Source organism: Podarcis bocagei, assembly GCF_964188305.1.
Source record: "Podarcis bocagei genome assembly, chromosome: Z".
Classification (NCBI taxonomy): domain Eukaryota; kingdom Metazoa; phylum Chordata; class Lepidosauria; order Squamata; family Lacertidae; genus Podarcis; species Podarcis bocagei.
Genome location: NC_138140.1, coordinates 32,022,078 through 32,039,490, shown reverse-complemented (window position 1 = coordinate 32,039,490; position 17,413 = coordinate 32,022,078). Strand labels below are relative to the sequence as shown.

The 17,413-nt window shown below is 43.5% G+C and overlaps 1 protein-coding gene across 1 annotated transcript; it reads right to left on the bottom strand.

The window, feature by feature from the left end:
• Nucleotides 1–672: 672 nt before the first annotated feature.
• On the bottom strand, nt 673–17,353 carry LOC308579282 (uncharacterized protein). Its single transcript, XM_081180204.1, has 9 exons — nt 17,306–17,353; nt 14,385–14,465; nt 11,257–11,434; nt 7,833–7,938; nt 7,087–7,278; nt 6,130–6,232; nt 4,282–4,361; nt 2,484–2,649; nt 673–1,039 (listed from the first exon to the last, which is right to left on the bottom strand). The coding sequence occupies exons 2-9, from the start codon at nt 14,454–14,456 to the stop codon at nt 911–913; spliced, it is 1,026 nt and encodes a 341-aa protein (XP_081036330.1). The 5' UTR covers nt 14,457–14,465; nt 17,306–17,353; the 3' UTR covers nt 673–910.
• Nucleotides 17,354–17,413: the final 60 nt, after the last annotated feature.

Sequence of the window (17,413 nt, the reverse complement as noted above, 5' to 3'; positions counted from 1 at the left end):
CCATACATACAGCATATCTATACTTCTATCTATATCTGTATCATCTATCTACTTATGCATGTGCATAAACTAATTTTAAGTGTACTTTCGTTACAGGATGGGGGGTTGATCTAAAGTGCCCAGAGAGAGTAGGACCCACATCATTTGTTCAGAAATCCATATGTGACTAAAGGCTTTTAAAGTTTGGCAACCCCTGTTTTACAGACACAAGTACACGTTGTGGGGGAAATTTGCAGAATGTTCTAAAATGACTGAGGAGCCCTCCCCGTGACTGAGCCTGTCTCCATCCAAGGTTCAGTAATACCAAAGAGAAAACAATTAATAATAATAATAATAATAATAATAATAATAATAATAATAATAATGTGTTGCAGTATTTATACATATGCCTCCCATCTGACAGGGTTACCACAGCCACTCTGGGCGGCTTCCAACAAATTAAAACACAGCGAGACATCAAACATTAAAAGCTTCCATATACTGCTTCCCTATACTGGGCTGCTTTCAGATGTCTTCTAAAAGTCAGTTGTTTATTTCCTTGACATCTGATGGGAGGGTGTTCCACAGGGCGGGCGCCACTACAGAGAAAAAATGGATCCATTGAATACCAATTATTGCTAGAAGAACAACATGCTATAGAGCAGAACATAAGACGCTTTGGACAGGAAGAGGTGGATTGGTAGGTTCATTTATTAAATATGGAAGATGCTGCCTGAACAGATTTCTCATTTTAAGGGCTGTGCTGATTAAATATTTGCTGCGTCTTGATAGGTATGTATTCATTGAGTGTAGCTTGCGATAAAGTCCTCATGGAGAAAGCTAGAGGTAAGAGAGCACCCATAAAAGGCTGCACCAAACAATGGAGGACGATTCTGCAGTTGCACCTGTTTTCCATATTTATTAAAAGTTCCTAGGTGTATCTATCCTGCTGGTGCCCAATCCCATAGGGCCTTCCAGCTGTTTGACCATTCAGGTAATTCACTGGTTGACGGCCATACTTCTGGAGCTCAGGCCGAGGTACCACTGATGCCCCGGGTCTCTGAAAGGGAAAGTTAAAATATGAAAATTGGTTGATGCATTGGAAGGACTCCCTGCCTCCTCTCCTAGAGCCTCCTTCCCACCAACTGCTATGTGGGATTCCAGGAGCATGAAGGAAGCAGGCAAGGATAACACCAGGCCCTTGCTACAGTTCTAGCAAGACTGTTTTCTCTCCCCCACTTCCTACAGGGCCACCTACCACCAACTGTAATTTGCAGCAGGTGGAGAGAAACACCATGTGACTGCTCTAGACAGAGTCCTCCTCCTGCTACAGGGCCAAAATTGCTTCTGGGCATGTTCATGAGTACCATTATTTTTTCCCTTTTCCCACCAGCTTCTACTCCTGTGGATACACTTTCTTAAAGAGCCATGGAGAAGCAAATAGTTGCAGTGGGGTGGGTGAGCATAAGACAAAAGAAAGAGAGTGGGTAGGTGGGGAAGTAGGTTAAGCCCTGGGGCTGCATCCACACCATACATTTAAGGCACTAACACCCTCAGGAATTCTGGGAACCGTAGGAATTCCGGGTAATAAATGACAGCTCTCAGGTTTCTTTGTGGGGTGAGGATGGGGATGCACTTTAAATGTATGGTTGTGTACACAGCCTAAGAATCAGGAAGAGGAAATGAGTGATGTAACAGACAGGCTCTCATAGTTACTTCTAAGGGCTCTTTCCAAATCCAGGACCAAGCAGTGGGACGTTTTTTCTTTTATGTTTTGTTTTCTGGTCTTTTGTTTTGTCCCACTGCTTCCCCATGAAAAAAAACCCCTCTTTACTGCTGAATCGGAACAAACAGCAATCCACAGAAACCTCAACTGCTGTTTGTTCTGATTTAGCAGTGAATAGCAGGCTTTTCTGGGGTAAGTGGTGGGAGAGAAGAACCCCACAGCTCTGACATAGACCTGGAAACTGTTGGTCTGTGCACAAAAGCATGGCAAAGAAGGAAGTCTGAATAAGCCCTAAGGCTTGCTGAACACCTATGTAGTAAACCTGATACACAAGGGCTTCACATGTGTTCCATTTCCTAGTGCAAATATTATCAGTGGTATCTAGGGAAATTGTGAACAGAGTTCTGTTTACAGATGGGGATTGTTCCTTTTTCCTACTGCAGCCCTGAAAAGTAACCCCTGAGGACTGGGAATGATGTGGCATCTGGTGTAGGGCATCCTTGCCCAACCAGGTGCTTTTCAGATGCTTTGCACTGCAGCTGCCATCCTCTCAAACCATTGGCCATGCTGACCGGGGCTGGTGGTAGTTGCAGTCTAAAACATCTGGCGGCACCATGTCAGGGAAGGCTAGTGTAGCAGGTTCCCACTGGAAACTGAAGAAAGAGGTCCTTGCACTCATGCAGAGAGCTCTCTCTGAATCCTGCCCCAGTAAAAACAAAACAAAACAAAAAACCCCACTCCTGTTAAATAATCTATAACTGAGATTATTTGTACATACAGGAAATCGTTGCATGGGCATAGCAGAAAATGGGTTTATGTCCTCATAATCCACACCAGGCACCTCACTCTCCCAAGAGTGAAGCTGGCCAGCTTGGAAAGACCGACCCACAAAAACATCATCTTGGCTTGGAACAGCTCTTCTCAATGGCTGGTGAGGCATCTGACTATAATAATCAAATTAAACACTTTTTTAAAAAATTCAAATATAAATTTCTTATAGGCAGATAAATGCAACAAAGAGTTCTGTTTCAAGATAAATATGGCACAGTAAACCATTAAGGTGCTGCAAGTCTCTGGACTCAGCTACACAGCTGCAAATAAAACATTTTAAATGTGTCGTAAAGTGCAATATACAAATATGGCACTATATGGAGACAGTGAGCTATGCCAAATTCAATGTATTTTTCAAAACCTTTTTTAAAAAGCATTTTCACAGCGGTTTTTTTAATATGTGTGTAGATTTCATCTCTGTTACGTTTGCTGCAACAGAATAACATGGCTACTTCTTTGTATACAGATCTAGGCAAAATAACAAGATGATAACCACTTATTGTATGCACTGAATCAAAATGAATGGCCTCAGTTTTGGGACCTCCGTTTTGGCAGCAGTTTAGCCCACAGCATCCCACCTGGCTGCAGCAAAAAGAAAGATGGGAAGCAGGGCCCAGTCCGTTGGCTCAGCTGAGAGACCAGCTCCATCTAGCTTTTCCTCTCCTAAGAGGAAGTGTGATGTAGTGGTTAAGAGCGGTAGTCTCCTAATCTGGGGAACCGGGTTCGCGTCTCCGCTCCTCCACATGCAGCTGCTGGGTGACCTTGGGCCAGTCACACTTCTTTGAAGTCTCTCAGCCTCACTCACCTCACAGAGTGTTTGTTGTGGGGGAGGAAGGGAAAGGAGAATGTTAGCCGCTTTGAAACTCCTTCGGGTAGTGATAAAGCAGGATATCAAATCCAAACTCTTCTTCTTCTCCCTTAAGTAGATCCTTCATTACAAACTGGTCATTATAGAAAACTGGTAACGAACTTCTGTCTCAGTTTGCTTGTTTCCTTCCTTATCCCTTTTCCTAGTTGCGTCATATGAGCTCCTGCAGATCACAGGCACCACCACAGCTTCTGACCTGCACTCATTCATACAAAGGTCTGAACATAGATGAACATGCAGCCGAGGACCCTGTCTTTTGCGGGTTTTCTGTACATATAGATGAGGTAGGCAAGCAGCTCCTATAGCAGAAGTGGGAAACCTTTTAATCTCAAGGCCCACAATGCCTTCTGGGCAAACTTCCATGGGCCGCATGGTGGTGGCGGCAAAAATTGATGCATACAAATTTTGCCTTTGTGCAGTAAGCTAGTTTCTATACACACACACACCTATATCCTCTGTCCAGGCAAAAACACTTAAGGAAGGTACAAAACAAGGCCAGTGAGAGGTGTGGCCTGGGAGGAGGTTATATGGCCTGAACAGCTGGGAAGGTTGCAGGCAACTGGATAAATGTTTATTGGTATGAAAAACAAACAGAAAACACAAGACTATGTGACAACTATAAGGCATGTTCTAAACTCCAGGTCCATACAAATTCTAAAATGCCTTGAAAATGATGCAGAACAATGGACTCTTCTTCCTCAGGAGAAGAAAGGTTTCAAGTAAATGGAGGGCAAATTTCAGAACAGTTCAAGATCATTTTACATTTGAAAATATATATATAATGGTTTCCATCATTGCCGAGCAGTGTGCACAATTTATCTTCTAGCAGGAAAAATATATCATCATTGTGAAAAAGTTTGACCAAAGGACATCATACCTGTAGTCTCCAGCATATGGTGACTGTATTTGTTCATGAGGGTAACTTTGGAGAGGGTACCTGGGGAATTTAATATCATCCTATACCAAGAAAGAGAAAAAAGAAAGAAGGGGGAATTAAGTGACAAATTGACTTCTGTTTTGTTATTTTAAAATGCTTATTATGAAAAACAGATGATAAAGATGCAACCCTTAAAAACAACAACAACAACAACAACAACAATCTTTATTACGGTCCAGAGACCCAACAAATCGTTACAAAGCAATACACAAATATGCAATCCCCAAAATAATGAAGACAAATAATGAGATAATATATCTACTGTTACTCACCAGCCTTCATCAACCGTATGCCGTCAAGATATGGGACCCATGCTGACTGAGGCAGATGGGAGTTACAGTATAGCCTAAAAAATATCTGGAGGGCACCAGGTTGATGAAGGTTGGTATACAGGAAGAGAAAATCAGAGTGAAATAAAGACCAGTTGCAAACATATCATGATAGAGTTAAAAACAAACAAACCTGGTTTTTGTACCTTGTCCTTCCTATATTTCTTATTGCAAAAACTTAGAAAATACTGCCATCATTCTACACATAAATGATTAAAGTTTCTGTTCCTTAACTGTATATCGGGGGTGGAGAACCTGCAGCTCCTAACTCCTTTTGGCCCCAGCCAGGTGACTAACGGTCAAAGATAATATTAGTTGTAGCACAGCATCTGATGGGCTACAGATTCTCCATCCTTGCTGTATAGGAATGAATGAAAGAATCAGTGGCTTTCTCTCCCACAGAAGAAATATAAGTGGTAAGAGCTGTTTGACTGTGGGACCAGTTACCAGTGTCCCTTACTGGAGGTCTTCAAGCAGGGGCTGTACAACCATTGGTAAGTGATGCTCTAGCTTTCCTGCATTGAGCACAAGGTGTTGTTGTTGTGGTTGTGGTTCTAAAAAAACTGTATGATACCAAACCATAAAAGGGCCACCTATTTGCAGAAATGAACTTATTTCCTTGTCAGGCACACTTCCAGCTTAGCTTCCAAACTTTCCCTAAAGCATATTTGGCTGGCAGATTTTCTAATAAGATTTTTTTTTTTTTTTGCTGCACTTTATTCTTTTGTCCTTTACAATACCTACCAGGTGTGACATTTCTTCTAGCCTTTTAGACCTTCTTAGAAGGCAAACGAGACATTTTCCAGATAAGATGTCTGCTGCCCGATGTAAACAAGTTAATTAGCTGCGGGATAGCTTTATCCCGTTAGAGGCACCTTTCAGATCAGTCCTAAATGTTAAGGAGGTTTTGAACGAAATCCATGCTTTAAATGCTATTTATTTGTATTATTGGGGTTTATCTGTTTTATGCGATGAATCCTCCCCCCTGTGCTTTACATATATGTGTTTTATGCTTATATTGTAATGGCCATTGATTGCAAAGAGTAACAAAACTTGAACTGGACTCTTGGCACTGCAGCAGCAGATTCCTCCTCTAACCCCACCAGGAGTCTTCTAGGCCTGGCTGGGATAAAGGAGGACAATCATATTGCAGCTTCTAAGCAAACAAAGTCCATTTGATGTCAGCTAATGCATATGCCCTAATCTCATCTTACATATCAGACATACATTGTAAATGTCAATTGCAGAGTGGATAGGGGAAGAATGCTTTTCAGAAAAGGCTGCCAGCTATTTCCCTCATTTACAAAAAATAATGCAAAACCCAGGGGCATTTCAAAAAGAAACAATGCCATCCACTGGATTAAACAAAGCACCCCTTTTACCACAATTAAATTCCAAGTCCATCATAAGCAAGCAAGCAAGCAAGCAAGCAAACAAACAAACAATCACAATATTTTACCTGTCTTCCTTGTGAATAAGAGGCAGATCTCAGCCTATTGGCCAGTTTAGGAGCATATTCTGAATTATGCTGTGGTTCAGGTCTCAGCTGCCTTGCCTGAGTACTGAAAATATATAAGAGTCAAAAGAATGTGACCCGTGATTCCTTCCTTCCTTCTTCCTTCGTTACTTCCACAAACATATAGAAATTTAGTACACTGCTGGTGAGGAGGGGTGAGAACAGGAACAGCCTGTCCCGTTTCACCACCTGAGGCAAAACAGGAATGTGCTGTGCCCTGCCCCCACTTCTACCACTGCCAGAATACCCACTCCTTTCTCAGTGGGGTGTTCGTCTAAGCATTGTCACTTGTCTTCTTTGTACAGGGGGCAACTGTGCACAGGTTAGAGAGGAGGGCATTCTGGCACCAGTGGAAACAGTGGGGCAGGTGAGGTACCACCACTTGCACTTCCTCCTTTTAAAAACAACAAAGTAATAAGAATAAATAAAAATGTGCACCCCACACCTGAGACCATTCCATTGTAACTATCCAACCTCCCAAAATTTCAACACCTATTGTGATTGCCATAGGGCTTTAAAGGTCAGCACCAACACTTTGAATTGTGCTCGGAAATGTACTGGGAGCCAATGTAGGTCTTTCAAGACCGGTGTTATGTGGGCTCGGTGGCCGCTCCCAGTCACCAGTCTAGCTGCCGCATTCTGGATTAGTTGTAGTTTCCGGGTCACCTTCAAAGGTAGCCCCACATAGAGCGCATTGCAGTAGTCCAAGCAAGAGAAATTCATATTTCAGTTTGAGAAGTGTGAAGTCCATTGTTCTCCATTAAAATACAAATGGCACCTAATTTCTCCTTGATTTCTACTCGGGATCAAACTAGGTAAGTATGCATAGACTTGCAGCCTACAAGGATGTTCATTTGGGAAATAAAATATTTCCACTTTATGCAATACATACTGACTCACCGGTTTCGCTTGGCTTCTTTCTCTGGCTTGTCCTTGCAATACCGGACCCACTGTGTTGTGACAGCAGCTGCAAAGGACAAAGCCACTGCGGGGAAAACCACAACTAAAATCAAGTCCAAAGTGCTCCAAAGCTCCTCGCATTTGACACCCATGTACCAGTAATTTTTCCAGCCATTTTGGTAGGAAGGGCACCTGTGGATGGAATCAAGCAAAGCAACATCAAAATAGTTTGCGTCAACCCCCTAATAGTATGATTGCAACCCATCGCAATGCTTTTGTGCTGGGGTGCTATCCAGTGACGTGTGGTCAAATTGGGCAGGGAAGCAATTTTTAACCTTGCTGTTTTCCTCACAATGGAACTTGTTTGTCCACGGACTGCTTGCTGGGGCCACGTGGCCAGTATGACTAAAGCGCTACTGGCACATGAAGGACCGTGATGAGTGCCAGAGTCCAAGGAAACGCTGTTGAAAAAGTTCCCCACCCATGGCTTAAGCACATGGTGCCTGTGTAGACATGGCAGTTGGTGCAGTGGGGCTGCATAATAGGATGGAGAGGCAATGGAACAAAGCTAATTCAGCACAGCTGCTGCACATCTATTCCATGTCATCCTTGCTACAAGCCTCTCTCTCCCCGCCACCCCTGTCATAATATGCAGCAGTGAGGCGGACAGAGGGAGGTCAGGTGCCCAACCATTGTCTTTCCCCACAAAGCTCAACCAAACCCTAAAAGGAAGGAGAGTAACTTACTTGCAAAAGGGAATTTGATCTTTACAACCACAGGCAACTCCTTCTGGGCAGAAATCACTTGTACTGCCTGGACAATCATCAAGATCAGCCACACCGGAACAATTGGCTGAAAACAGTGGGGAGAGAGTTGAGCTGCATAGCAATGTCATATTGACCATAATTTAAGATACCCATAGAGATAATTTGTGATCATATTCTAATGATGTGCTGCTTTGTCTCAGGCACCCTGCGGGCCTGAGTTGCTTTGCAGGGGTATTCAGCATGCCACTTGGCCTATTGCTCAATATCCAAAAAACTCCTAAAGTGCTGTACCAACAAGCACAAAACAACCCCTCTGCAACTCCACAATTCCAACTTAATGGTGTAACGTTGGAAAAAGTTGAGCACTTTTCCTACCTAGGCAGTTATCTTTCCACAAGAGCCAACACTGATGCCAAATTCCAGCATCGCCTGAGCTCTGCGAGCACAGCTTTCTCCTGATAGAAGTGATAGAAGTGCAGAGTGTTTGAGGACTAGGACATTCAGAAGGAAACCAAAATGCTAGTAAAAAGCCATTGTACTACCAACTTTACTGTACCCTTGTTAAACATGAACCTTTTATAAATGCAATCTCCAGCTCCTTGAAAGATTCCATCAGAATTTTTTTACAGATCACTTGGGAAGACAGATGAACTAAGGCCAGTGTACTGGATGAAGCAAAGATCACCAGCGTCAAAGCAATGATTCTTCAACATCAACATCAACTTTGTTAGACTGGTCATGTTGTTCTGGTGCCTGATTATCATCTTCCAAAGCAACTACTCTATTCCCAACTTAATAATGGAAAGCAAAATACTGGTGGACAACAAAAGATAACTGGGAAACTCTGCGAGTGCTCCGATTGGAGAACAGCCTTCAACAAAGGTGTCATAGACTTTGAAGAAGCATGAACTCAGGACGCAAGGGAGAAATGTGCCAAGAGGAAGGCACTCTTGGCAAATCTACTCTGTGATCAACTCCTGCCGAGAAACCTATGTCCCCACTGTGGCAGGATGTGTGGATCCAGAATTGGCCTCCACAGTCACTCACTGCTAAGACCATGTTCATGAAAGACAATTTTACTTGGCTACAAGTGATTGCCAAAGAAGCAGAAACAGGGGTATTCAACATGCCACCGGTGCAAGAACAGTGCATTAGTGGTGGATTCATATAGGACCACCAACATTTCAACCTGCTTTATTATTTATCATTATTACGTATTATTATTATTTGATATAAACAAACACACCTGCCCCGATGCACAAAGCACCTTTGCTCCCTGCTTCATACGAGCCACAATTAAACCAGGGAGCCTCTAATTAACAATACCTATTTCATCTAAACTGAGAAACTATGGATGGTATTTAACTTTTACTCAGAGCAGACCTGCTGAAATTAAAAAACCTAACTTTCAGGTAATCATATCCATTCATTTTAACCGGACCAATCCCAGTAAAACTTGGTTGAGTACCACCCAATGGCTGATACCTAGGTTGGTCTGCTGCCATATGGGGTGCAACCACATCACTCTGGAAAGGTGGGTCTCTGCTGCTTGTGGGAGGGATGAGACAACAGGGAGGCTGGTACAGTGAAAACATGCCTGCAGAGCTGATCCAACTCTCCTTCCAGTGCATTTGCACTACTCTGATGCAAAGATACACAAAGGTATACCTCCTAAAATTACTTCTGTTGTTCTGTTTTTGTTTATTATTATTAATATTATTATTATTATTATTATTATTATTATTATTATTATTACTACTACTACTACTACTATTACTATTTGCCTGACCTACAACATAAGGTGTGAGGGTGAGTTACAACTGCACAAAAAGATTTTAAACCAGTTAAAACAAATTACAATCAGAAGAATGGGGGCTGGGGGGGGGTTAAGAACAGGCCAAGGTAAAGAGATGTTTCTATAGCATATGAGAAAACGTATACCAGTAAACACCTGAGAGCAGATCAGAAGCCTGTGACCTCCTTTGCATCTGGTTAATAATCATCATCATCATCCACCTCCGGAATTACTGGCAGAGACCACTGTTGTTGATAGGGTGACCATTAACACATTATCATAAAAGAGGACACAGAACTGCATGACATCTCTGTGTGCTATTTTATATGTATGGATGCACACTTATGACTAATGCAGAGAAGACTATGATCAGGTAACCTGAGTGCTGCTCTTTCTACCCTTTAGATGCTGATGGCTGATGGAAAACTTTAAAGTACCTCCCTTCCTAGGGTTATTAGGGGAAGAGCTGTGGCTCAGTGGTAGAGCCTCTGCTTTACATGTAGAAAATCCCAGGTTCAGTTCCCGCCGGCATGTCCAGGAAGGGCTGGGAGATCCTTTCAAATAAAAGCCAACTCCTGTTTTTCCTTTGAATGTTCTCTTTCAGCAACCTAGTTTAGGGAGCTTTCTAACTGTTGCTATTGCTAGTCAGAAAAACATAAGAACATAAGATGATTCCAGCTGGATGAAGCCAAATACTTATCTAGTCCAGTATCCTTTCCCCACAAGTGACCAAACAGATGCCTAGAGGAAGCCATGGTTGATCTCTTGCACATCATCTAGAGATATTCCAGTACACCCTTATCTACGTCTGTCATGCCTACCCCTGCCTGATGGCACAATTCTACCCATATTTCTCCAGAAGTAAGTCCCATTGTGCTCAATGGGATATATCCCCAAGTCCAGGGGTGGAGAACTTGTGGCCCTTTCATACGTTGCTGGATTTTCATCACGTCCAGCCAGAATGGCCCATAGCCTAGGATATTGGGAGATGCAGTCCAGCATCCTTTGAAGGGTTGCACAGTTCCCCAGCCCTGCCCTGAAATCGTAACCCAACCTACTGCAGATTAATATTGGACTCCTTAAGTTCAAGCCCCATGTGCACCACTTGTTTAAAGCAGTGGTATACCACTTTAAGAAGAAGAAGAAGAGTTTGGATTTGATATCCCGCTTTATCACTATCCTAAGGAGTCTCAAAGCTGCTAACATTCTCCTTTCCCTTCGTCCCCCACATCAAACACTCTGTGAGGTGAGTGGGGCTGAGACACTTCAAAGAAGTGTGATTAGCCCAAGGTCACCCAGCTGCTGCAAGTGGAGGAGCGGGGACACGAACCCAGTTCACCAGATTACGAGACTACCACTCTTAACCACTACACCACACTGGCTCCCAGTCATGCCCTCCCCCAAAGAACCCTGAGAACTGTAGTTGGTTATTGGTGCTGAGGAAGACTCTTATTCTATTTACAAAGCTACAATTCCCAGAGCAGTTTAACAACTAATCGCTTTCCCCAGGAAACTGTAGCTAAGTGAGGGGGATCAGTCAGGATTTTGCACCTAGGGGGATCTTGTTCAACTAGGTCTCATCTATAACCAGCCCCAAATGTTTCTTACGGTCTGCAGCTTCCGTCGTCAGCCAACTCTTGGACAACACAGTCAGGAGAAGGAAGAGAGCACCAGAGGTTAACATGGTGGGATGCTGTTTGGAACAAGGGTTAATCCTCTTCTCTGGGACTCTCCTGCCCATCTGAGATTCTCCTTCAATTTTGATTTCTTGTTCTTGTTCTTTCTCCTTATAGCAGACCAAAGGTCCTGGATTTTGAACTTGTTTTACAGCAGCCTTCTTGTAAGCAATTACTAATTAACTTTTCTAAGGTAAACCTATTTGGATCCATTTTTTTATTTTTTAAAATTACAAAAGAAATAAAATATTTATAAATATATATACAATTCCATAATACCACACATCCATACACACAAAGTCAATGGTGGTTTAAGGAGCACTACATAACTTAATAGCTATCCTTGGTTACTATTCTATTTTGAGCAGGAGATCAAATTGTATGAGTGAAAATAATATATGAACATTGAACATTGTCCTGGAGTTTTAGTTTTATATTCCAGTTCTCTCTCTCTCCCTCCCTCTCTCTCTCTCTCTCTCTCTCTCTCTCTCTATATATATATAACACATCCTCTAATAGCTCTTTTATAGCATACAAAATAAATCAACAATGCTATATTCAGTGTGTTTTTTCCGGGGAGACGCATATCCCTAAACATTTTGTGAATCTAAGTTTGGCCTCATGGAGGGGCAGTATTTCAATATGTGTAGGAAAATGAGAGTATCACTAAACATTATTATTATTTTTTAGAAAAAAAGCACTGGGTAAGGGGCATGTCTCCCCTAACATTTCGAGGGTATCAAAAGGGCACAATCCACAGTCGTCCATTAATGCTTTTTTGTGTGTGTGAGCGGGGATGGAAATCCCCATCTTCTAGATGAAAAGGTAAGGGCGCTGGGTTTAATTGCTGTGTCCAAGGACAGCCCCAGCAAGCTACCATGGTAAATTCTGGAATACCTTTGAATTTGGACATAATTGGCAAGTGAAGAGGCAACCTGCTAAAAAGGTCCTGATTTATGCTGGAGGGGAAGTGAAGTCAATGTTGTAAGTAATGGGTTTTTTGAGGGGATCTGCGTTATCTACCCTCCCTTAAAGCAATGGAATGCAAAATTTTGGAGAAGAGTGGACTTTAAAGATACTCCTTGCGTTGCATTTATTTTATAACTAAGGACTAATGGAACTGAGGATTGGAAGAATGGACTGCAGGAAAATTAATTAGTTGGGGAGGGGGAGGATGGAGAGGAGATAGGGATTTTGTTGAGATTACACCAGCCTCCCTCTTTGAAGCTTGAAGTTGGAAATAAGAACAGTGAACGGGACAGGATGGACCACAGTGTGTTGATGACTTCTGAGACTTTCAGACAGAAAAGAAGAGATATGGTGTTTCTTTATTAATGAACTTGTTGTGTGTCAAATTGAGGATAAAATATGGCAAAATGTGAAGGGTTGGTGACGCTGGGAGACTGGCAGCGTTAGAGGGGGAGAATGTCTATTATATAAACCAAAAAGTTTCTAGAGGTTTCGTTTTCACTCTCTGCATACTGCACCCGTGAGGCTGAGTTATTAACTACTGGGGCCAGATGTCCGATAGCAATGTTCAAGGCCAGGTTAAGGAGGGATGTGTTTATGTCGTCAGTGAGGAAGCAAGGTCTGTTTCCCCCCCCCCCAGGCAAAGTGTTACTCAAGATGTATCAGAAGGAAATGTTTGGAAATTGATGAATGGCTATTATAAATAGATAGAAGAGGATTTACTCTACTTGACTATTTTGAGGACATGTTATAACAATGCAGTGGCGTAGCGTGGGGGGTGCAGGGGGGGCCGGCCGCACCGGGCGCAACATCTGGGGGTTAGGGGGCGCAAATCCACGGGTTAGAGGGCACAAATTACTTGCCTTGCCCCGGGTGCTGACAACCCACAATACGCCACTGTAACAATGTATAAAAACTATAGCAGAAATTGGTAACTGAACAGGTGATGTGTAGGGAGAAGGGATGAATGAAATGGTAGTTGGAAAAGTTATATTATTGAGAGAAGCAAATGAGGAAGGAAAATAGAGGGGACATATGGGGTGGGTAGAAAGACAACTTTTAAATTTATATTGAATTTGTATTAATTTTGTGACAATTTGTTAAAAATTATGGAATATCAATAAAAATAATTGGCCAAAAGGAGAAAGAATGGTGGGCGAGGTGATACAGAAGCTAAATATTTAGGACAGGAGTAAGGGTTCTGTAGTTCCCTAGTAGAATGGGGAGTAAAGCTTACCTACAGCCACACACCCACACACCCAAAACAGACTAATGAATGTAACTGAAATGAATTACTTGGCTTATTAATATCCCAAGATTAATGGAAATGATACAAAATTAGAATCACATAATTTACATGCAAAATGGAAAAATATAAAATTGAACGGATAGAAATTGATACAAAATTGGGTAAAGGATAATATTATTAATTACGTAGTAGCTGGATATGACTGGCAAATGAATTTAAGAGTAGCATTGACAAAGCAACTAAAGTAACGAAATAACTCCTATCCCCCTCCAGCCCATCTGGTTGTGAAATAATTCTAAGCATATTACAGCAATATTAGGCTGCCCTGACCTCAGGAACTGCAAAGGAAATGGTATGGGATCCAGGAACAGAAATAGCAATGGCCAGGTAAGCCTTGAGTTTAGGATTGTAGCCTTAGTTGGCTAATCTGCCTGTTAAAAAGTACCATGCAATACCAACAGTATCCCCAGGAATTCTTGATACTGGCAATGGGGCAGTATCACCATACATTTAAAGCACATCCATCACATATGTAAAGCACATGGCTCTCTCCAAAGAATCCTATGAACTTAAGCTGGTAGCTGTTTGGGGGGTGGGTACAATTCCCAGGATTCTTTGGGAAAAGCCCTGTTCTTTACATGTGTGATGGATGTGCTTTAAATGTATGGTAAGGATCTGCCCACGGAAGAAGAAAACAGTATGATTATTGTGACTTTTCCTGACCTTTACACTTTTAGTTTGAGGAAATGAACTGATTAAATTGAGAGTCTGTGATTTAGATAAGGCTCTCTTGAATATAATGATGGCAGCACAAGTATCACAAGTGCACAGTTCCTACTCACCCTCAGTGATAAGGCGCTCAACACATGTTCATTCCTGTAAATGGAAGGCACCATGATCTGAAAAACTGCCATAGCACTTGCCTGTCAGAACAGAATTATGTTTTAAGTTGGCAGAAGCCAAAAAGCTACTTTAGACACAGTCAAGGGAAATTCTATGTCCTGTGGAATTCTTAACCCACGGACCCCTTGGTCCTATTTTATTTTATTAAATTTGTATATCTCCCTGTTAGTAAATCAGTCCACCGAAGCTGCATTTTGTAATTGGTACAATTCACATGACTATCTCGAGAGAGTGTGAGAACAGGAAGAAACAGTCTTATCTCTTCCAGCTGCATATGTTCTTTTATAACTGTGGTTTTGCTTTTACAGGTCCCCGTTTGTTCTCAGAGCTGAAGAGAATGGTAACCATTATGCATTTCTCTGTGTATAGTCTGTAAATAAATAGTAGATTAGTTCTACGGTGTCTCCTGCTTATTACTATACAATGTCAGGAGATTAGTGTGCATAAATCATTATGATGTGTGTCGCTGGAGCATCTGGAGTAGAAGGCAGTAGCTTTTCCAGAACCACGTTCACCGAAGGACAGCTGGAGGAAGGGGGGGGCTGCCGATACCCCAGGGCATTTTCTAACACTCCCTTCATTATAAGATCTCAGGGCAGTATACAGAATAAAATGCAGAATAAAGGTAAAGGGACCCCTGACCATTGGGTCCAGTTACAGACGACTCTGGGGTTGCGGGGCTCATTTCGCTTTACTGGCCAAGGGAGCCGGCATTTGTCCTCAGACAGCTTCCGGGTCATGTGGCCAGCATGACTAAGCCGCTTCTGGTGAACCAAAGCGGCGCACAGAAACGCCATTTACATTCCCGCTGGAGCGGTACCTATTTATCTACTTGCACTTTGACGTGCTTTCAAACTGCTAGGTTGGCACCAGCAGGGACCGAGCAATGGGAGCTCACCCCGTTGCGGGGATTCGAACCGCTGACCTTCTGATCAGCAAGCCCTAGGCTCTGTGGTTTAGACCACAGCACCACCTGAGTCCCAAAATGCAGGATAAAAACAAGTAATTAAGTAAAACAAACAACAGCAATTTCTGTTCCCGTTTCTGTTTCTTTCTGAATTCTCTGGCATCCCTTATCTTAATCTTGAAGAAGTAAAATCAGGCACAGTGCTAAAATAACATATCATTGACTACTCCACAGATTTTCCATGGACCACCTGAGCAGAGCTCACAAGCCACTGGCGGTTTGTGGACCACTGTTTGAGAAGCGGTTTCCCACCCACCCGCCCTTTAGGTTTTGCCACCGATCTTGCTATGGGCTTCGGCTGGTCGCCACAAGGGGCCTGGTAGGAGTTTTTCCATTTGGCTAATTGGCTGGTTTTGTGAGCCACTTGGTTTTTTCGCCTACCTCGTAGCAAATCGTCACAACTCCCTTGGTTTTGGCGGTAGGCATTGGCCGGGGTATTGTCATGCAGATGAGGTTGGGGGGGAGGAACGCCATCACCTCCCCCAATGCTTGAAGGGTAGTTCGTTAAAGGACTCCGAGGGGCGACGCCTCGTCCGAAACCTACGGAGGCTAGGGCCTAAAGCGCGCCCCCGAGCGGTAACCCCTCGGGGAGCGCCTAGGGATACGCATCTCGGGTGGCTCCCCCTGTTGGTGTTTAACCCTTCCCGGTTAGACCGGATAGTCGGTTAGGGGCCAATGCCTAAAGCCAATACCCTTCTTTCCTGTAATCAATAAAGTTGTGGCCAATTTCGCCCATTAAACCTAAATCGCTGTGTCCGTTGTCTTTATTTATTCCACCTGTGGGGGGGGAGGGAATAGCCACACAACCTCTGCCTTAGGTGACTGCAAGGGTGAGGATGGGCCTAAATATCTCCCATTAGGATTTTTGAACATGGAAAGCTATCATAATAGTTCAGTGTTTCCCAACCGGTGTTCCGCGGCACACTAGTGTGCCGCGAGACGTTGCCTGGTGTGCCGTGGGAGGGAGGCGGGCGAGGCGGGCGGCGAGAGGCGGGGCGGCGGCGGCGGCGAGGAGAGGCCGCCCAGCGCGGGGCTCTCGCCGTCTGCCTGCCTGGCTGCCTGCGTGGCGCTGACGTCACGGGGCTGTAATGTGCCCCACATAGGCACACGCGGGGCGGCGAGCGAGCTCCCTCCCACATCCCATTGCCGCTCGCTTCGGCCGGCCTACTGGGCTGTCGCAGGCGGAAGGCCTGCGCATGCGCGAGGTTTTCGCGCCTTCGGGATTCCCTTCACGCCTTCCTCCTTCCGGGTCCTTGAGAGCGCGGGAAGCGGCAGCGCGAGACCGGCGTTGAGCCTGGTAGGTATTGCGCTTGCCAAGGCAGTCATTTGGGAAATGAAAACTTGCAAAGCAAGCAACCAGTTCAATCTGAAGTACGTGTATGCTTAATATCCTGTATCTGAAACCTGTTCTGCCCCCTCCCCCACACTTGGTGCCATTTTCATCTACACATGCAGCAGAGTAAGTTGACCCAGAATAGTACCAATTCAGATGGCAGATGGGAGAATGACAGTGCTGAATGCTTTCCCATGTAGAACAGTCCCTGCAAATAAAAACCTAGCATATTTGGAAGAGGGATGCTAGCCTAACCATTACCTTCTATGCTGTTACTATTTTTTTATTTTTTTTTACATAAGTAAAAAGTGACCTTTCCCCATCTGGCATGATACAAGCCCATTCTTACAACTCAGAATTTTTTCGACTATTTCAGCTACATATGTAGAATATGCCTTCATTGATTCCTATTAAAGAGAGTTACTTTATATATAGTCAATATAGGCACAGAGTTAATTTTTTAAACATTTTCTAATGGTGGTGTGCCTCGAGATTTTTTTCATGAAACAAGTGTGCCTTTGCCGAAAAAAGGTTGGGAAACACTGTAATAGTTGACCCACCTCTGTGTTGTTTCTTTGAGTCCCTCTCCTTCCCACCTGTGCACAGCAATTCACTAAAGGGGAGGAGATTAGGGGAGGTAGAGAATTGTGACACTGATCCCATTGTGA